Raw genomic sequence first — 20,719 nt, 5'->3', positions numbered from 1 at the left:
AGGGAAGATCAGGGTCCAGCCCAGCCACAGGGGATCCCAGGGCAGGGGCGGCCAACTCAGGGGCTTCCCAGGCCAAGGCCTCCAGCCTACTCCCAGACGCAGCCAGGAGGATCAACCCCAAGGAGGGGCTGGGGCTCGGCAGCCGGCCAGCTAGGAAGCGGAGCACGGGAGTCTAGGATGTTCCCCAGTGTCTGTGATGTAGATCCCTCTTCCCTGCTCCACACCGCTACACTCAGGGGGTAAAGGGAGAACTGGGAGGCACAGCTCCCACTCCCCCAGAGAAAGGCAGGCCAGAGCCAGCCCCTCTTCCTTTCCTGGGGTCTGGAACTTTAGCAGCAGCAATTTCCCCACCTCAGCCTGCCCACAGGGACCACCCTGGTGTGGGGGGAGCGAGGAGTGGGGCTGACCAGGGCAGAGCTCACTTTCTCTTCCGCATCTAGAAGCAGGAAGCGTCACAGCCTGGGGGGAGGCTGAGGGAGGGGGACTGGGCTTCTAGCCCCCTTTTCCCTTGGAGAGGAAAGGGGTCCTCCCGAACAAGGAAAACAGATCCAGCCACCCCCTCCACATTCCTTAATTGTTCACCTGCAATTTATTTCCCCGTCACTGAGTCATCTCATCGAATCTTCTGTCATTTTCCTGACAGTTCCGATAAACAAGGGTGTGGGCAGCTCTCTCACACTTCACCCGGGACATCCAGGGTTTCAGTGCAACTCAGGTGCATCACGTACACCGGCGGGCACCCACAGAACTGACACCCCACTCACGACGCCTCCACGCCTCATTCCGATAACGCACACGCCTGACCCACCCACACACACACCGCCACACTGAGTTCCCTCCACGGCAACATTTCTGTGCCCAACACCCGCTCTGTGCCAGTTCCCAGCCCAGTGACAGAGGCACATTCATAAACAATGAAAGCGTGAAGTTTGCAGCTGGACAGATCTGGGTTCATTCTCTATTAAATATCCCTTTGTCACCTCGGAGCTGCTACTCTCTTTGGGCCTCAGAGTCCTCCTAAGCACAGTAACAGTGCCCACCCCGAGAGACAGTGAGGAGGATTCGATGAGTTGACGTAGGCAAAGCCCTTGGAACAGTGATTGGCACACAGCACCAAGCGCAAGGGGGTGGCAGTGGACATCAAATGATACGACGTTCGTAAGGGCCTTGGCACCAAGCTCCCGGCACTAACTATGGCAGCTGGGGTGCCCGCTGTGTCGTTAGAGAGGAACGTGAAAGTTTCAGCGGGCGACGCGGGTGGGGAGGTCGAGGAGGGCCTCACCGAGAAGGTGACCCTTGAGCTGGAAGTTAGAGGGTTGGGGCGGCAGGGGCCGGGATCCGGGCAGAGGATACAGAGAATGAAAAAGAGACTGGAGATTCTGTCAGACACTCAGGGAAGCGCAGATCGCCGGCAGACCCCACGGAGCCCACTGCAGGCGCGCTCACGTGTGTGTACCCCGTCTCCTGAGAGGGCGCGGCTGCAGGACCAACGTCAGTGTCCTCCCAGTTTGCACAGCCGAAGCAGGGCTGGCAAGAAGGCCTGCCGTGTTGGGGAAGGCTGTGGACCCGCCGCCTTCCATACAAAAGCTGGGTGCAGCCCACTCACATGGCCCCGGACAGGGTCTGGTCCTGGGTCCCTGTCCCTTCAGGGTTCCTGGACGCCCTGGCATGAGCTTTATTGGCAAAATAAGGGTAGGCCTGGAGCCCGCCCAGGGGCCAGCCATGCTGTGGCGTCCTGGCGTTCCTTCCCTCTGCCTGGGGCCTCCAGGCCCAGCCAAGACAGGTCACCTCAGGGAGGACCCTGGCAGGAGACATTCTGGAAAGGCCCCCTGGAGCCAAGGCTGTGGGTCTGGTCCCAGAGGCCCCAGGTCAGAGCCCTGCTGTGCCCTGTGCCACCCTCCCCGGCTCTGATGGCTGTGTCTCTGGTCCACTTTGGGTTCCAGGAAGCCGTCCTCAGCAGAAGCGACATGTCTCGGCCCAGCAGCAGAGCCATTTACTGTAAGCTCTCCCCCAGGCCCCTGTCCCCTGCCCTTCCACTGAGCTCCCTGCTGCCCCATCCTCCGCTCTTCCCGCCTCACACCGGCTGCCCCCTGAAGCGACCCAAGTCTCATCGTACTCTTCTGCCCACCTTCTGTCCCCCCGCTTTGTACACCCACAGTGCACCGGAAGGAGTACTCCCAGCACCTCACCTCGGAGCCCACCCTCCTGCAGCACAGGGTGGAGGTGAGTACCTCTGGAGCCCCAACTCCAGCTAAACCCAAGTGTTTCTGTGTGCCCTCCCCCTGCTGAAACAGAGACACCCCACACACGTCCCTGCCATGGAAGCCAACAGCCTGACCCAGCCAGATCCTGTGGACTCACATCCAACAAGCCTGACCGAGCGTTTGCTCTGGGCTGGGGAGGAGGAGGGCAGTCAGGGGTGGGACAGCAGGCCTGGCTGGAAGTTGAGGGATGGATGTCCCGTGCCCAGACAGAAAGAAGTAGCAAAGAGATGGGCCAGCAGGCACCCACAACCACCCAGCCACCCCTGCCTGTCTCCTCACACACCTCCTGCCACACCAGTCCCCAGGGAACTGCTCTTTGCCTGGGACCTCGCATGGCTGGAGGAAGAAATGTGTGGGGTCTGCAGGCCCTGGGAGGGCTTGAGAGGGCCACTGTCGGAGAGGGGCACTGTCTGGGCCTGAGCTCCCATGAGCCACTCGGAGGCTGGAATGGAGTCTCTGGCCCTGCCTGGGAGGATGACACAAGTGCTGCAAGATCTAGTTGCCTGAAGGGTTGTCAAGGCCAAGGTGAAAGCCAAGCACAAGCTACAAGGGTTGGCTGAGGAAGAGCATGCTCAGGTCAGGCGGAAGCTCTGGGGTAGAAGCGCCCACTGCAGCATCAGATACTAGGGCTATAATGGAGAATCAGGGGGTGCCTGGGGTGATGGTCTGGAGGTCCCACAGGGCAGTGGAGGCAGGGCTCCTCCAGCCAGCTGGGAAATGGCCAGGAGTACTGGGTTCCATTGTGGGCTGGAGGCTGGGAAATGGCTTCATTTGGGCCCAGCAGGTGAGAGCAGGAGGAGACATGTTCCAGATGACGGGCGCTTGCTCATGGCGCCAGGGTCCCCTGAGCATGCTGGCAGTGTGAACACAGGGAGAAGACCTGGGACCTGGGCAGAGAGCATGGGTGTGGAATCAAGGGCAGGAGGCAGACTGCATCTCTCTCCAACAAGAAACCGGGGTGGAGGGTGACTTGTGAAGGCAGCATTTGGCTGGGAGAAGGGCGGGGTCTCCTACAGGACCACAGCAAAACCCACCAAATGGGCAGACTAGCAGGGGGCAAGGTCGAGAGTGAACACGGAGATCACCAGGGATCTCTCTGGGCAGGGAGAAGGTAGGGCTTGATCTCGCAGGTGGGAGAAGGGGTCGGTGAGGAGGCAGATGGGGCTGGGACTGTGAGTTCCCAAAGGGAGCAAAGATAGTGGGGGACAGAATCCGAGGGTCCTATATCCCACCCAGAGTTCACATATTGCTGGGTGGTTGGAACCCACATCCATCACCACCCAGCTGCCTCACCTGGCCTGGACTGTTAAAGGACATGACCATCATTCCTGTGGCGTCCTAAAGCCCCTCACACAGCCCCTCAGACCCAGGCTTGGAGGCCCCGCCCCGGCCCGGCTGCTTCCACACGAGCCCTTGAAGGTTCCGTCTTCTGGACTCGGGCTCCTCCTCCCTCAAGGGGCCAAGGATGCATCTTCCTCCTCTGCTGCCTTTCCCACCACACCTGTGACCCACCCCCAAACCTCCTCCCAGTCCTGGCCTCCTCCTGTCCCCTCAGCACTTGATGACGTGTAAGCTGGGGACTCAGAGAGTGCGAGAGCCCAAGGATGCCCTGCAGAAGCTGCAGGATATGGACGCGCAGGGCCGGGTGTGGAGCCAAGACTTGATCCTGCAGGTCAGAAACGGCTGGCTGCAGCTGCTGGACATCGAGACCAAGGTCAGCTCCCCCACCAAACCCAGTGAGGGGCTACAGGTCACCCAGGCTCTTGAACTCCACCCCACCCATTCCCTGAACGGCAGCCACCCTTCCCCATATATGACAGACACCCAGGCCTAGGAGGAGTTGGGGATGGAGGCTGGGGACAGAAGCACAAGGGTCAGGGTAGATGACACCCCAGCCCCAGGGCCACCAAAGGGCTAGGGCGACCTAGTGAGGAGCTCCCAGGAGCCAAGCCTGGCTCTCAGTGGGCTCACAGTTGACCCTCTTACTGGCCCAGGAGGAGCTGGACTCTTTCCGCCTGGACAGCATACAGGCCATGGACGTAGCGCTCAACACCTGCTCCTACAACTCCGTCCTGTCCATCACCGTGCAGGAGTTGGGCCTGCCAGGCGCCAACACTCTGCTCTTCCAGTGCCAGGAAATGGGGGTTAGTAGCCAGGGGGGAGTTCAATGACCATCACATCACCCCCCAGCACACGTGCACGTGCATGCACATGCGCACACACACACGCACCGCCTACCTGACTGCTGCTTCCTCCAGGCAGAGCGGCTGAGGACCAGCCTGCAGAAGGCCCTGGAGGAGGAGCAGGAGCAAAGGTAGGCGCCTCTGCCCAGCCCACCTGTGAGGCCTCATCACTCAGACCTTGGGGGACCAGACCCTGACCCTACATCTTGGGGAGCCCAGGAGCCTATGGCCCAACCGACCTGAGCCCGGAACAGAGGCAGGACCAGGGCAGAGCTGTGTGTGGCCCAGGGGCACTAGACACTGTCCCTGAGACTGATATAGGGCCCAAGAAGGCACAGAGGGTGGGCAGATGAGGCAGGTTGGAGTTGGGGAAGGGTCTAGACAAAGACCAGGGAGCAGGTAGAGGGTACCTGGAGAAGGGTGGTGGTGCCCCTCAGTCCTGGGGCAGAAGTGTAGGCAGGGCCTCTGTCCCAAGGACCTTGTCAAAGATGTGTCCCCTACCATGTCCTCAGCACACCTCAATTTAGAGCCCTTCACCCAGGCCAGGACAGATGGAGGGGGCCTCCTCTGGCAAGGCCGCTCCCCATGGAGCAGGCACCCACTCTGGAGCGAGGGCTCCCTCCAGAGCAGCCCTACCAGACGACCCCAGAGCACAGTAAGTCTGGGGCATGGGGGCAGGTGAAGGGAAAGGTTTAGATCAAAAGTCAAAGAAACTCTAGCTCCATGGTCCCTTACATTGCAGGCCTCCCCTCATCTCCGAGGCCCCCGCCACGCCACCCCAGTGCCCAAGACCTAAGTGCCTTCACTCTGCCTCCTCCAAGGCGGTCCCCATCCCCCGAGAACCCCCTGAGGGACGAGGTAACTGCAGATGGCCTCGGGCTTGCTGAGGCTTTCTGGGCCTGGGAGAAGGGAGGACACCAACCTTTCCTCCTAGGAGGCTGAAGTCCCAGGACGGCCAGGGCAGGCTCCAGGCTGAGGAGGCGCAGGGAGACTGGGTTAGACCCCAGGCTGGGCCTGTGGTGCAGAGGGGCGTGGTGGGCAGAGTTGGGAGTTCCAGGGTGGGCGTAACTCCCCACTCAAGGCCATGGGTTGTGTGGGGCCCAGGAGGTGCTGAACCATGTGCTAAGGGACATCGAGCTGTTCATAGGAAAGCTGAAGGAGGCCCAGGCAAAGACCAGCCATAAGAAGAAGAAGAGACTTGGGAAAAGAAACAAGGATCAGGGCAGTGAGTATTGAGAGCCTGGGAAACGACTGGGGGTGTCTTGGGTGATCTGTGACTCAGCACCTTTGCCCCTTCTCCCACAGGGCCAACAGAAGCACAGTACACCGACTGCTTACAGAAGATCAAGTACAGCTTGAACCTCCTGGTATGTGGCTCCCCAAAAGTTCCCCAGCCCTGCCACTGCCACCCCCACCCAGCAAGCCTCTGCTCTCTGCACTCAGACCATCCCAAGCCTTCTCTTCCCCACCTACCCCTGGGACCTCCCCTCCCTTCTTGGGACTTTGGGGGAGTACCACGCTCCCGACCACAGCATAGAATAATTATGGGGGCTGGTGAAAGGGTGGGCCGAAAGGTGGTAACAGGCATTGCCTTGTCCCCCAGGGGACGTTGGCCATCAGGATGCAGGAGACGAGTGCCCCTGAGGTCGTGCACATCCTCTTCCAAACTCTGGACTCTGTGAGTTGGGGGAGGACAGGGTGGTAAAGAGGGACAGGTTGAAGTCAAGGAGGAGCAGAGGGAGAAAAGGAGTTGGTGGAGGGGGATGGGGAAGCAGGGGCCAGGGAGGAAGGCAGGGGCCAGAGGGAGACTGCGGGGCCTGACTCTTGTTCACCCCAACAAACCTTCCCCCTTGGCCCCGAAACACCATCCCTGGTATGTGCAGCACCCCTCAGCAGACTAGATGGGCTGGGGTCAAAGCCAAGACCACCAGGGCTGCAAGAGAGATGGAAGGAGCAGGCCCAAGGTGGTCGTGGCCACTTGCAGGAGGCAATGTAGCTCTGCAAAACGGGGCAGCCAGGGACTCTGGGCCCTTTCCCATCCCCACTTGGCCCTGAGGGAGCTGGGGCTTCCTAACACCTTCCATCTTCCCCCAGATCCTGGCCGAGTACCCCAAGGATCTAGCAGCCCAAGTGATCTCACCCCTGCTCACCTCCAAAGCCATCAACTTGCTACACTCCTGTCTAAGCCCACATGAGAGTAGCCTCTGGAAGGAGCTGGGCCCAGCCTGGACTACCAGCCGGTGAGTGAAGACAAGTCCTGAACTGAATCAGGGGTGAGGGGCCACAGGCATAGAGCAGGACATCACCGGCGGCCAATCTCTACACAGTCATAAACCAGAAATCTTTCAAAATAATTTGAGGGCCAGGCACGGTGGCTCATGCCCATAATCCCAGTACTTTGGAAGGCCAAGGCAGGAGGATCACTTGAGGCCGAGCGTTCAGGACCAGCCTGGACAACACAGCAAGACCCCATCTCTAAAAAAAATTTGTTTTTAATTAGCCAGGCATGGTGGAGCATGCCTATAGTCCCTTCTACTCAGGAGGCTGAGACAGGACGATCACTTGAGCCCAGGAGTTCAAGGTTACAGTGAGCTATGAGCTATGATTGCACCACTGTGCTACAACCTGGGCAACAGAGCAAGACCCTGTCTTTAAGGAAAAAAAAAAAATTGGGAGGGAGGCGCCTCTACATGAAGTTCCCAACTTTTTATTGGGCTAAGTGCAAAAAGTTTATAAAAAGAAAAGCCTACAGGTTACCATCACCCACTACTGAAGGAAACACATTATCTCAGAAAAAAGAACAATTCTTCCCAAGAAAGGAGGCAATCTTCTACTGAAATAATTTCTCATTTTTGTCAAGGACAAATGAAAACTTTGTCTCAATCCAGCCCACAATTTAAGGATTACTGACGTAAGAGATGCAGCAAATGTAATCTCAATAAGACTTGGCCACCAACAGGCCAGGATTTAAGAGAGAAAGACATTCCAAGGTGGTGAGACGGACAGCTGGACGGAGGCCAGACCGATGGGAGCCCTAGGGGAGGGGACGAGGGGGACCAGCTTGGACAGGCTGAGCTGAGGCGTCCCTGGAACATTCCACAGAGCCCAGGCCCCCAGCTGGAAGGGCGGACCTGGCCCTGCAGTACAACAGTGAGCACAGAAGTGGTGGCTGGAGGCACAGCAGGCAGGGAGCGCTCCAGTGGGGGCCCCAGAAAACTCTTGAACAAGCTGGGTTTGCTCTGTTCCATGACAGAAGAGGGCGGGGCCTTGGGAACCGTCTACATGTAGGTGGCAGAAGGAAAAGGGTTAAGGCGGCAAAGAAAATTTCCAGAGAATTAAAGGAGAACCTAAAGAGCAGAGGGGTGAAAACCAAGAGAGAAGAGGCTTTCAGAGAGACAGAGACGTCAACAGGGAAATAAGCTGGTTTTTCTAGTGAGTCTTTCACCTAATGATCAGTTCTTTTCAATTCAGCCCCATTTAAAGGGATTTTATTTGTCCAGTTTGTCTAAGGACATGAATTATAGTCAAAAACAATCCAGTTTTTTATTGTGGTAGAATATACATAACATAAAATTTACCATTTTATGTTATGTATAACCATCTTAAAGTTGGTTATGGTTATGGTTATGGTTATGTTTTAACCATCTTAAAAGTGTATAATTCAGTGGCAGTAATTACACCAACAATGTTGAGCAATCAACACCATTTTTACAGTATTTCCAGAAACTTCATCATGCTAAACAGAAACTTTGTACCTATTAAACAATAATTCTCCATTTCCTCCTCTCCCCAACCTCTGGTAACCTCTATTCTACTTTCTGCCCCTTTGAATTTGCCTATTCTACGTACCTCATATAAGTGAAGTCATACAATATTTGTCCCTTTGTGTCTGTCTTGATTCATTTAGCATAACATCCTCAAGGTCCATCCATGTTGCAGCATCTATCAGAATTCCCCTCCTTTTTATGGCTGAATAGGAGGTTCATTGTTGTGGATATGACACATTTTATTATCCATTCATCTGTTGATGGACAGAGGGTTGTTTATACCCAAAACGATCTATTTTTATGCGTTTTCTTGGTGCAATCACTAAAATGAAATCATTTATGGATTCTGGATCTCCCATCTCATAACAGTGTCTGGTTGCCTAGAACACTGGGGACTAATGGCACCTGCACAGGCCAGTCCTATAGCCTCACTGGCTCCCACGGATATGCTGTGCTCACTTAACCTGTGGGAACAGCCTTGGTATTTGTCTAGCACTAGCAAGAGAGGAGAACAGAGGCTCTGCAATGGACTCAAACACTTTCATTCAGACACCTCAGCATTGAGAAACCATGTTGAATATACCATTTTTTGTTTCAAAACCCAGCCAGCCATATTTCAAGAATTTGAGGCCTTAGAAAAACACGTCAGCAGTTATAATTTTTTAAAAATACCCACAAAGATGCAAAACAACCCCAGTATTCATAAAATGATGTACATTTGATACTTATTTTAAATATAATATTAAGTCAGATGTATCTTTAGATGTTTTCTAGTTTCTTAACGTAACCAGAAACGAATGAATGAATGAAATGAAAGACAGAAACACAGAAAAAAGAATAACTTAAGAGATGTAAAAACCCTTGAAAGAGTTGAATTTCGGGCACATTATATTTAGATGACTTGATTTTAGGCGAATTGACCCAAAGCTGTAGCTGTTGTGGTAACCAGAGGGATGGAGACCATGGGAGGCCCCTGGATTTGGCAATCGGGATTTTAAATGGACTCGTTTCAATAACATAATGGCAGAGGTAGAAATCAGGTTGTAGGAATAATGAAAGAACCAGAGGTGAGAAAATGAAGGCAGGGAATAGAGGCACATTTGCAAGAAACTTGGTAAAAAGAAGGTAATAAAATAGCAGCTTAAAAGGAGTAGGAGCAAGGTCAAGGAATGGCTCGAGCATGTTTCTAAGGCAGAGAAGGAACCAATTAAGAGGATTTGGAAGAGGGACAGTTTATTTTTTCCCATTGAATAAACACTTATTAGTTGCCTCCTTCATACCAGCCCCTGTACTAGGGCTACAGCCCCCAGGAGATCACTATAGTAAGAAACAAAGATATTATAAGAGTCATGAGCTACATAGTTGTGAGAGCAGCAATAATCCAGGGACAGACCAAGCTCGGCAGAAGTATTCATCTCTTCCCTAGTGAAGCAGGGAGGGGAACTTCCTAACGGAGGTGAATGGGCATTCCCTGGGCGGGCAAGTGGAAAATATTCCTAGCAGAGCAAGCCTGGAGGCCACAAACAGCACCGCCCTTCCGGGTCCTGTGCAATGGGCGAGGCGGGAGACTGAGAGGCAAGTACCCGCCCCATCCTACAGTCAACCTGAGCAGCTCTTCCGTGATCTATTTCACAAGGTGAAACTATTTAGCCAAAAACAAAGACATCTGCTGCTGGCAAACTAAACATAGGTTAGAAAAATCCTGCACGAGACCCCAAGGGGTATTCCAGCCCTAATGCCCTGTGATTCTACCGCTTTAATTCAAACCCCTGATCAGTGCAATAAAATGCCCACCGTGTTCTTATGGAGGTGATATATCTTCACTTCATGGGTGGAAGTGAGGCTGGTACACAGATACCTGCCCCATTTGTTGAACTTAACTCTTTGCTCCTTTTGGATGTTGTGGGCTTTTCATCGGTGCACATGGGCCATGTCACCTATTAGCTAGAAGATTCCTGAGGCCAGGGCTTGTCATCTCCTCCATCTCCACAACCCGCAGCCTGCACAGAATAGACACGAACTCAGCTTTGTTTCCCTCCCCCCCAGGGCTGACTGGACAGGCGATGAGCCCCCGCTCTACCAACCCACCTTTTATGATGGCTGGCAGCTTCCAGAGTCCTCCAACCAGGTAAAGGGAGCTTAGCACAGAGTCCTACCCAAAGCCCTGCTCATCTGTACCATGGTCACGTGACAACTACGTGGGGGTGGGTTTGTGTGTGTACCCGGATCTGGATGTTTAGCGGGGCCGAAAGGGAGCAAGCTGCAGCTGGGTGAGCAGGCCTGCAATCTGATACCCCAGCTCCCTACTCCCAGGCCGTGGCCTCCTGCTCTTGCTCACTCTCTGTTATGTCCTTTGCAGGAACCCTTAGGACACCAGGACTCCATTTCCTTCCGGTACGCCCTGGGCTTAGGAAGGACTGTATGGTCCTGGGGAGGGAGGGTCAGAGCTGCTCCTCTGGATCTCTGCATCTCAGAGACCCTCTGGACTCCTTTAGTCAGACATGAACATGTACAAGCACACCCCTCCCCTACCTTGGGTGAAAAAGCATTTGTTTCTCCTCCCAGACCCCATCCCTTCTTCTCATACTACTACCTACACATGCCTCTGATTTCTCAAGCTCAAGTACAAAGTACTTAGAGCAAAGCTCAGATGTAGAAAATTCCACCACTGGAAATGTCTTCAGAAATCAGTGACATTTCAGACCCCTCCTACCAGAAGAAACCCCCACTCCAAGCCCCACTCAACACTGACCTGCCAGCAAACTCTACAGAAACCCAAAAGTTAACATCAGACTGCAGGCAGAAGATATTTGGGGCTCTCTTGGCTGGGACATAGGCTCAATTTCTGAGACCCCATTCTCCAGCCATCCTGACTCTTGTTTCTTAGAGAGAGAAGTCCTAGGTTAGGGAGCACCACACCTTTTGCTCAGGAGAAGACACACAACCATGGCCCTCAGCCTGGGGACCCCAACTTCCGGCCCTCCAGCCCCACACTTGTCAAGCCAGCCCTGAAAATGCAAGTCCTGTACGAGTTTGAAGCTAGAAACCCACAGGAACTGACTGTGGTCCAGGGAGAGGTGCTGGAGGTGAGGCTTGGGCTGGAGGACTCGGTGGTTGGTGGGAGCCACCGGCAGCTAGGGTGGGTGGTTGGGGGTGGGGCTGCCAGGGTGGGTGGCCTAGAGAGGGAGGAAAGTGGCAAAGGGCAGCAGGGAGAAAGCCTTGGGGCAGGGTGGAAAGGCTGGGTGGATAGAGGGGTGACTGAGGTGGTACCTCTTGGCAGATTCTCGACCAGAGCAAGCGGTGGTGGCTGGTGAAGAACACGGCAGGACAAAGTGGCTACATTCCCAGCAACATCTTGGAGCCCCTACAGCTGGGGACCTCCGGGAGCCAGGGCCAGTCGCCCCCTAGGGTACTACTCATCCTAGACTATCCAGAAGCCTTAAGTCCTGAGCTGAGGGGGGGGTGGGGAGGATTTGATGGCAAGCAGAGGAGGTAGCCCTGATTGGATTTAGACAACATTATTGCATGTTTACTGTGTGCCAAGTTTATCACAGGGCCAGAGCACAGAACGAGACAGGGGCCCTGCCAGACCAGAAAACCATGGAGTGAGATAAATGCTTTGGTGGGAACCCAGAGACAGAACTCAGATGCCCGGGGCTATTGGTGGCTGTGAGATGAGATGGGCTCTGACCCCTAGCTCCCCTGATCCTAGGCTTCCATGCTTCGCCTCAGCTCGAGGCCTGAGGAGGTGGCGGCCTGGCTGCAGGCAGAGAACTTCTCCACTGTGTGAGTGCCTGGCCCTACGGGGCGTGGGGGGAGAACCTTTGTAAGGGCTCAGATGATAAGCAAGGAAACCCAGCGATCCAGAACATACAACCTGGCCTACATGGCACATGACAGACCCTGTCCCCGCACTGTCCCTGCTGAGTTAAAAGGACAGAAGCGGGGAGCGTGTCCAAGCCTAGGTCAGAGCAGTAAGCGGGAGCCCTGCCGTGGTGGAGGCAGCAGGGTCAGCAGGGTGAACGCGGGAAGAACCTCGGCTGCCAGCTCAGCCGCCACTCCCCACCAGAAGATTCTCTTCCAGAGCACTTCTCCCTTCAAACCTGGAAGCTCTGAAACTGGTTGCAGCCAATTATTTGAGTCCTTCCCATTCAGATACCCCTATTTGTGAATTCTCCTATAACCCCAACCTCCAAGCCCCTCCTTTACCCGAATACTTGCGCCCGGGTCCTTCTACCCAACCACGGAAGGCTTCTGCCGTTTTTGTTCACAGCACGGTGAGGACCCTCGGGGCCTTAACAGGGAGCCAGCTGCTTCGCATGAGACCCGGGGAGATACAGCTGCTGTGTCCACAGGAGGCCCCACGGGTCCTGACACGGCTGGAGGCTGTCAGAAGGATGCTGGGGGTGAGGACACGCTGGGGTCCTGACTCCCACTGGGAGGGTCTGGTCCTCCCTGGGTGAGAGACAGAGTGTGGGCAGACAAGCCTGTAGGCCCAGCCCTGGGGCAGGACTGAGCGTGGCAGGTGCTGGGCACAGGATATTCCTCCCGGGGCTCAGCTTCATGCACTCGGGCATGCCCTGAGGCACCACGCTTATTGGTGGCATGAGCTCTGGGGGTCCCTCACCTGACACTAGCCTCATCTGAAATCTTTTTTCTTCAGATGAGCCATTAGGCACCGGCTTAGACACCTCCAAGACCAAGTGCCCCTCACATGCAAGATGGCAGATCTGACACCCTTTCGAGCACTGAGAAGTCCTCTTCCAGGTCCCCAGGTTGCAGTAAACCCCACACCCTGGCTCACGCGGCAAAAACGATGAGTAGCCCCAGAGGCCGAAGCAAATGGTGCCCCTTCTGGCTGTGTTGTGAGCCCTCCCCAGTTACTACCTATTTATTTTCTCTCTCTCCTGAGCCTAGTGCACTTCTGCCTAAGCTTGCCAGGAGCCTGTTCAGTCCCTCTCCTTCCCAATAAAAGCATCTTCGCACTTGACATTTGCCTCCGTTACAGCTTCTTGTGGACCTGATGGGGGCCAAAAGCAGAGAGGCAGGGGGTGCTGGGCATGACACAGCCGCAATCCTGCATCCGCCCGCCACCGAGCCAGGCTGAGTGTGAGTGGGGATTCACACTGCAACCTGGAGCTGGGAACCAAAATGTGAGAATGGTGGGCCAAGCTCTCCTTACTCTTTCTTTTTTTTTTTTTTTTTTTTTTGAGACAGAGTCTCGCTTTGTTGCCCAGGCTAGAGTGAGTGCCATGGCATCAGCCTCGCTCACAGCAACCTCAAACTCCTGGGCTCGAGTGATCCTTCTGCCTCAGCCTCCCAGGTAGCTGGGACTACAGGCATGCGCCACCATGCCCGGCTAATTTTTATATATATATATTAGTTGGCCAATTAATTTCTTTCTATTTATAGTAGAGACAGGGTCTCGCTCTTGCTCAGGCTGGTTTTGAACTCCTGACCTTGAGCAATCCGCCCACCTCGGCCTCCCAAGAGCTAGGATTACAGGCGTGAGCCACAGCGCCCGGCCTCTCCTTACTCTTTCTAAACAAACTCTAAAATAAGGCTATGCTCACCATCTTATCCCGAATACATTTCTCCCAGTATATGTCAAAGCACCCAGCACAGCCAAAGGCACAATTTCATCCACAGCAGCAAAGAGCGCCCGGCTGGCAGCTGTGGGTTTTGATCATTTGCATGGGCCGATGAGCCAGCACAGCACTAGCAAGTCAGGCAGGTGCCCCAGGCTCTACTCGATAACCTCCTCTTTTAATACTTCTGTCCCTTGCTGTTGGGTGAGCTGACCTTGAGTTCCCACCCTGGCTTGTCTTTTTAGTAGCAGAACATAAGGAACATTGGGCTGAAAGTTGAAAGTCCACCAGTTGGCTGTGTGAACTCTAGCAGGTCATTCCACTCTCTGGGCTGCTGTTTTCTCAAAGATTAAGTGAAGGGTTTGGACGGTTAGTGGCTCTTTATATTTTTTAGTATAAGCAGCCTTCTTTAATCTCAAAAGAGATTGTCATGGACTCCCCTCTCCCCATAACAGTAGCTGTACTTTTATTGATTTAGTCTACAAATAAGGCCCCATGTACTTATGGATTTGAGTGTTCTTTGTATGTTCCCTGAAATCTCTCTTAGCTGACTTTGTCCCTGACCCTGACATTGTCTGGGCCCTAGATTGCCCTATTTTTAGTCTGCCTATGTCATTCCCTCAAATTCCTGGCCTCATAAAAATCATCTCTCCTAGCTGCTAACACAGAATAGGGAAGCACAAATTTTCCCTCACAAAAGAGAAAAATGGTGAGACTCTTAGGGTCTGACTTGTGAAGGGCAAAAGTTATCCAGAAAAGTTGATTTCTTGGAATAGGGAAGGAGATATCGACCCATTACCCTCACAGAGCTGAAGGAGTCCTAGAAGTAAGGAAAACCTCCAGGACCAGAAGAAAGTATTTCATCTTGGTGTCCCCCAGATTTTCCAAAACAGTGAGGTGAGGGTCAGATATCTAATTGCAATAGAACTAGCACTAATCGTGTGTTACTAGAGAAATCTAGGTTTAGATCCCAGACCACTCATGGGACCTTGAGCATAGAAGAGCAATTCACCTAAACCTCTCCAGGCCTGTTTGTTTCTTCTTCTATAAAATGGTCATAATGCCTATTTCATAAAGTTGTGAAGCTTAAATTGGAACAAATTAGCTAACATCTCTGAAACACCTAGATATTTCCTGGCATATCATATAGGTGCTCAATAAATGCTAGTCTTATTCCTTGGCTTTATTTGCGAATGGCCTTTTGTTATCTTGGAAGGTGAAACCCAGGCATTACAAATTCATCTGCCCCTATATGTTTGCACTTTTTTCCTTTCTTCTTTTGAGTGAAATGTCCTTGTAAAAGTCCCAACCTTGCTTCAGCTAACTAATAAGCAAATGTGATTTCCCACCGCCAGGCTAGGGCCTCTAGGGGCTGAGTGCAATACGCGGCTGTGCTGGAGAGGCCAGACCAGAACCCCTCGGAGAGCTCTGTCCCTCTCCCACTCCTTCACAGTCCACTGACAAATGCTGTCTCTCTCCGGTTGACACTGTTGCAAATCTGTGCCCTTTTTTCATTTCTATGGGCCCTGATTAAATTCAGGCTCTTAGTTCTTCCCAGGACTACAAGGGCCTCCTACACATCTCTTGCTCTATCAAGGTCACCATGACCCCCACATTGCTAAATTCCACCATTATGTCTCAGTCGTCATCTTACTTCGACCTGTCAGCCACATTTGACATAGCTTCTCACTTCCTCCTTCAAACGTCTTCACTTAGTGTCCAGGACACTTGGGTTTCCTCCTACCTCAGTGGCCACTTTTTTCAGATTTCTTTGCCAGTTCTCTCTCATTCCCCCCAACCTCCAAATGTTGACATTCCACAGCACCCCAAACCCTTAGACCTCATTTCTTTTCTACTGTTACCCCCATGGTGATCTCAGGTAGTCTTACTGTTTTAAATGCTCTCTATACAGTGATGACTGTACTTGCTGTTTCCCTCTGCCAGGAGCTCCTCCCTGCCTCCTGCACCCATGGTGGCCCCCACAGCAGAGTGGCTTGGTCCCTCACTTCCTTCAGGTCTTTGCTTAAAGGCCCACAATAAACACATCCTTTAAAAATACAAACCCCCTTCCTACTGGGACTCCCTCAACTCCCATTCCAAGACCCCCACTCTCTCTTGGTTTAATTTCTCCCCATAAGCTGTGTACCACCATCTGACTTACTAGATATTATATATTTGTTCATTTCTGCCTCTCCCCATTAGAATGTAGGCTTCCTGAAGACAGGAATTTTGTCTGTTGAGTTCAATTCTGTATTCCCAGCACTTAAAACAGTGCCTTCCCAGAAAGGGCATGTTAATAAACATTGTTAGATGGATGAATGGATGAATGAATGAGAGTAAATGACAAATAGCAGTACCTTCCCATCTCCAGTTCACTCCACACAAAGAAGGTAGATCAATTTCTCTGAAGGAGCATTTGGCAATATCACACACCTCAGCAAAGCATCCAAATCTGCACCGTCTGATAGTCACAAGCTGTGTGCGGCTACTGAGTACATGAAGTGTGGCTAGTCTCAACTGAGATGAGTCTAAGTGTAAAACATACACTGTGTTTTGAAGACAGTACAAAGAATGTAAAATATCTCAATAATTTTCATTATAATTACATGTTGAAATTACAGTATTTTGGATATATGGGGCTACATAAAATACATTATTAAAATTGATTCACCTGTTTCTTTTTACTAGAAACAGAAAACTTTAAATCACATATGTGGCTTGCATTACATTTCTACTGGACAGCTGTGCCCGGGAGACTTCCCACAGACCAAAGGAACAACATCCACACTCCCCTTGCTAGTAGTCACTGCCCTCTGCGACCTGACCCCAACATGCTTTTCCAGCCTCATAAACCAGCCCAACTCAACAGTACTTCCTTCTACACACACTTGCATTTCCCACCATCCAGCGTTTGCTCTGCCATCCTCCTGCCTGGTATGCCTTTTCCTGCATCCTAATGTCCATGGCCTGTCCTACCTCAGGGGCCTTGCTCAAGTGCCCACCTCCTCCTTGAAGCACTCTCAGAACCACCCTCCCTCCGGGAGAGAAGAGAGCTCCCCCTCCAAAGTAGGTAACACTTCCTACCTTGAATCACTTCCTACCTTAGAACTTTATGGGTTTAAGTGTTTTAAGGCTTTATGACCATCCCTTCTTTTCCCAAACCCTCCCAACCCCCCAACATTGGCGCCAAAGATAGCGATACCCTGGAGCCCAGAAATTTAAGGTTGCAGGGAGCTATGATCATGCTTCTGCACCCTATCCTGAGCAACAGAATGAGACCCTGTTCCCCAACTGCCCACCCCTAAAAAAAAGAAAAATGGTGATTCCGTGGTGTAGTCAAGAGCCCGGGCCGACTCCCAGGCTTGCTCCCACCCTCCCTCCTCTGTGGCACCTTATCCCCGCCGCCCCCCAACTCGCAGTGGGGAAGCGCAAAGCCTCAACTTCCAGGCTGCTACTGCCCCTGCAGCGCTCCTGCTCGCACCCTGCCTCGGGGTCTCCCAGCCCTAAACCCCTTGCAGAAGTCGCGCCTGCGCATTGAGGCGCATGGACGCGCGCGGGGAGGGGACCAGGACAGAGGGGGCGGAGTCAGGGCGCTAACGTTTGTCCCGCCCACTCACGTCGGGTATAAAGGCCCGCCCGCTCGCGCTCTGCCTCTGGTCCTCGACGACTGGCAAGCGGCGTCGCGATGTCTTCTAAGTCGTCTATGCTTCTGGGTTACTGGGACATTCGCGGGGTGAGTGCCGTCTCAACTGCTGAGCAGCTCCGCCAGAAAAGCGGAGGCGGCCGGGGCTCTCAGTCCGCGGTCTCGGGGAGAAGCGGCTCTACCCGCGGGAGCCCTTTCGCGGCGGCCCGCCCCAGTCGAGCTCCGTGGCCGCGGACTCTCACCCCTGCCCCGCCTCTGGGATCGCTGGGCCCGCCCGCAGGGCCCGAGGGCCGCCGGGGCAGGGCTCAGAAGCCGCTTAACGACCGGCCCGGCAGGTTGCAGGGTCGGGGCAGCCGGGGCCGGGACGTTGGCGGGCGGGGGTTGGGGGCCGGTAGGAGCTGCGCAGGCGCTGACCGGGCTGTCTCCCCCAGTTGGCGCACGCCATCCGCCTGCTCCTGGAGTTCACTGAATCGAGCTATGAGGAGAAGCGGTACACGTGCGGGGAAGGTAACGCGCGCTAAGCCAGGCTGGCCCTCCTGCTGCCCCTGTCTTCTCGTGTCCGGAGGGTGGCATCACGCCAAGGTCGGGTGGGAAGTCTGTCCCAAGCATGTGAGAGCACCTGCTGTGACCTGCGTCGGGAGAGGCGCATCTTTTACTTGGAGCTGGGATTTTTCCTCTGCTATAGCCTACCTCCGTCTTAATGCTTACCCATATAGGGCCCAGAGACTAAAGGGTTACGCTTTTGGGGCCTGGGAATTTGAGATATTGGGACTAAGTCATTTCTTCATGTCTTGCCACTCATTGGGTGAGATATTAAGGAGGTTGGGTCCCACCTCATTCTGTCTCTTACAGCTCCTGACTATGATCGAAGCCAATGGCTGGATGTGAAATTCAAGCTAGGCCTGGACTTTCCTAATGTAGGTAGCTTTAGAAGAGTGGGCAGAAGGGAAGGCTTTTAAGTATATCCCGTTTCTTCCCTCCCTGAACCAAGAGGACCTAGAATAGCGACTCTTAACCTGGATAAGATAAAAAGAATGCAGGCATCATAGAATGGGGGGAAGAATTGCATCTTCATTTCCACTAACCACTAACAAAACGTTAACATTTCCTTTTATTGTGAAGATAAGCAGTAAGCAGCATCAGTTATTAGCCCTGTCTGCGACTTTGTCACTGGTAGACATCAGGTGTTTACATATTCTATCACATGTGTTGCAGATATCTTAAGTGTTATATATATTCATCACTACTTGAAATTATGGTAGTTATGTGCTTGTTATTTAATGTATTTCTTAATAGGCACATATTACTCTAATATTTTTTTAAATATTTTATAATTGTGTAAATATATGTATTTTGCTTTATGCACTTAAAAGTTTTATTCTGATAAAAGGGTTCATGGCATGCACATACAGGCACACATACACACAGATTTAAGAACCCCTGTCTAGAATCACTGTGGAGACCCAATTGCTACCTTATACTTGCTTTCTTCTTTCTCCTAACATGGCATCTTCTCTCTCCTGTTCACTGCCCTGCACGTCTGCACTTACCCAGGAGAGAGAGGTAGGGAAGCCAGAGAAAGGTAGGTTGTTCGTTTGATTTGTTCTTTTCCTTTCAGCTACCCTACCTCATGGATGGGAAGAACAAGATCACCCAGAGCAACGCCATCCTGCGCTATATCGCCCGCAAGCACAACATGTGTGAGTGGGGTAGAGCTGGTGAGGTAGTCCAGGCTGGTTGTTTGCCTGGGGGTGGATGATTCCGAGGGTGGTTTGTTTTCATTTGGCCTACAGGTGGTGACACTGAAGAAGAAAAGATTCGAGTGGACATTATGGAGAACCAAGTGATGGATCTCCGCACGCAACTGATACGGCTCTGTTACAACTCTGAACATGTGAGTTTCCTTAGTACGCATCAGCAGGGAACGGAGCGTTAGGAACCCAAAGGTTATCTCTTCTCCATTCTACTACCGCTATCTCCCCACCAACACAGTATGTCAGAATAAGAAACAGAACTCTTGTTTTTTGGATTGTTTTGTCATGTAACTCTGTTGTTGGCACCTCCTCCTTTCCAAACACCTCCTTCCCATCCTGCCACCTCCAAATGAAGGCAGTGAGAAGGCACCTGGAGAAGGGACTGCTGAGTGACCATCACTGGCCTGTGCCCTGATCATCTGTGAAGATGATGACCGCTATTTGTGCTCTCTTTATCCCTCAGGAAAAACTGAAGCCTCAGTACTTGGAACAGCTACCTGGACAACTGAAACAATTCTCCTTGTTCCTAGGGAAATACTTATGGTTTGCAGGGGACAAGGTAGGAAGAAGAGAAAAGAAGAGGATACCTCTCTGTCTCTGCAGGTGTTAATGAACTCCTCAGACCTGACCATCTTATTCCCCTCCTTCTAGCTCACCTTTGTGGATTTTCTCACCTATGATGTCTTAGATCAGAACCGTATGTTTGAGCCCAGGTGCTTGGAAGAGTTCCCAAATCTGAAGGCTTTCATGTGCCGTTTTGAGGTGATGGTTCCTGTACCTTTCTCTTACAAAACTACTCACAGTGTCCCCTGGGCCCTGAGGGACCCCATTGCGTGGATTCTTGCTCAACACCAGCTTTTGCCTAAGGTTAACAATGGTTGGAAATCTCTAGACCTTTAAGTCTTGAGAAGGGCCTGGCTGGCTTCTAGACCCCAAAGATATGGTCTGCAAAAAAATGAGAGAGATAGAGGCAGGGAGCATGTGAATGTTGCTGTTTTGATATGGGTCTACTGGACTGGGTTAGGGTATTTATAAAGTTTGGTGTGCTTCCCTTCAGGCTTTGGAGAAAATCGCTGCCTACATGCAGTCTGACCGCTTCTTCAAGATGCCCATCAACAACAAGATGGCCCAGTGGGGTAACAAGTGCATATGCTGAGCAGGAGGCAGGCGTGCACTACCTGTTTTGTTCCATCCTGTCTCTACAGGGCCTGCATTCTGTCTTTGTTCTTTTCAATAAATAGCACTTGGGCTACTGGTGTCCAGCTGGATTTCTCTTGGGTATAAGGTTCAAACTAGAGTAAGAATATGTGGAGAATTATCAAGATGTATGCTTACATTATTTCAAGGCAGGGAAAAAAGGAAAAAAAAGATGTCAGTTGAATGACCATGACATTGACATCCTCCTACTCCTCAACTGAGTTCAAGGGCTAGAGGTTCATGCCCAAGCCTTGAGAGTGGGTACCACAAATAAAGATTGCACAGTTGGGCTGAGCGCGGTGGCTCAACCTATAATCCTAGTA

At 52.6% G+C, this 20,719-nt stretch overlaps 2 protein-coding genes across 2 annotated transcripts; both read left to right on the top strand.

The window, feature by feature from the left end:
* Positions 1-1,967: 1,967 nt before the first annotated feature.
* Positions 1,968-12,889, top strand: EPS8L3 (EPS8 signaling adaptor L3). The gene is made up of 18 exons (XM_012751601.3): positions 1,968-1,998; positions 2,159-2,223; positions 3,820-3,978; positions 4,259-4,408; positions 4,523-4,578; positions 4,960-5,102; positions 5,190-5,305; positions 5,552-5,672; positions 5,753-5,814; positions 6,051-6,125; positions 6,542-6,687; positions 10,261-10,342; positions 10,574-10,608; positions 11,102-11,300; positions 11,495-11,623; positions 11,927-12,000; positions 12,488-12,620; positions 12,878-12,889. The coding sequence occupies exons 1-18, from the start codon at positions 1,968-1,970 to the stop codon at positions 12,887-12,889; spliced, it is 1,788 nt and encodes a 595-aa protein (XP_012607055.2).
* Positions 12,890-17,403: 4,514 nt separating this feature from the next.
* Positions 17,404-20,451, top strand: GSTM3 (glutathione S-transferase mu 3). Its single transcript, XM_012751602.2, has 8 exons — positions 17,404-17,535; positions 17,877-17,952; positions 18,298-18,362; positions 19,064-19,145; positions 19,239-19,339; positions 19,663-19,758; positions 19,851-19,961; positions 20,257-20,451. Exons 1-8 carry the CDS (start codon positions 17,488-17,490, stop codon positions 20,353-20,355), a joined length of 678 nt encoding a protein of 225 aa, XP_012607056.1. The 5' UTR covers positions 17,404-17,487; the 3' UTR covers positions 20,356-20,451.
* Positions 20,452-20,719: the final 268 nt, after the last annotated feature.

This window comes from Microcebus murinus, chromosome 2 (genome assembly GCF_040939455.1).
Source record: "Microcebus murinus isolate Inina chromosome 2, M.murinus_Inina_mat1.0, whole genome shotgun sequence".
Lineage (NCBI taxonomy): Eukaryota > Metazoa > Chordata > Mammalia > Primates > Cheirogaleidae > Microcebus > Microcebus murinus.
Note: the sequence above shows the minus strand (reverse complement) of the source record. Positions and strands in the feature narration are given on the sequence as shown.

Coding starts and splice junctions, on each gene's coding strand:
- EPS8L3 (XM_012751601.3), top strand. CDS start 1,968: ATGTCTCGGCCCAGCAGCAGAGCCATTTACT. Junction 5,815..6,050: donor AGTACAGCTTGAACCTCCTG/GTATGTGGCTCC, acceptor CTTGTCCCCCAG/GGGACGTTGGCCATCAGGAT. Junction 6,688..10,260: donor CCAGCCTGGACTACCAGCCG/GTGAGTGAAGAC, acceptor CCTCCCCCCCAG/GGCTGACTGGACAGGCGATG.
- GSTM3 (XM_012751602.2), top strand. CDS start 17,488: ATGTCTTCTAAGTCGTCTATGCTTCTGGGTTACTGGGACATTCGCGGG. Junction 18,363..19,063: donor TAGGCCTGGACTTTCCTAAT/GTAGGTAGCTTT, acceptor TTTTCCTTTCAG/CTACCCTACCTCATGGATGG. Junction 19,759..19,850: donor TATGGTTTGCAGGGGACAAG/GTAGGAAGAAGA, acceptor CCCTCCTTCTAG/CTCACCTTTGTGGATTTTCT.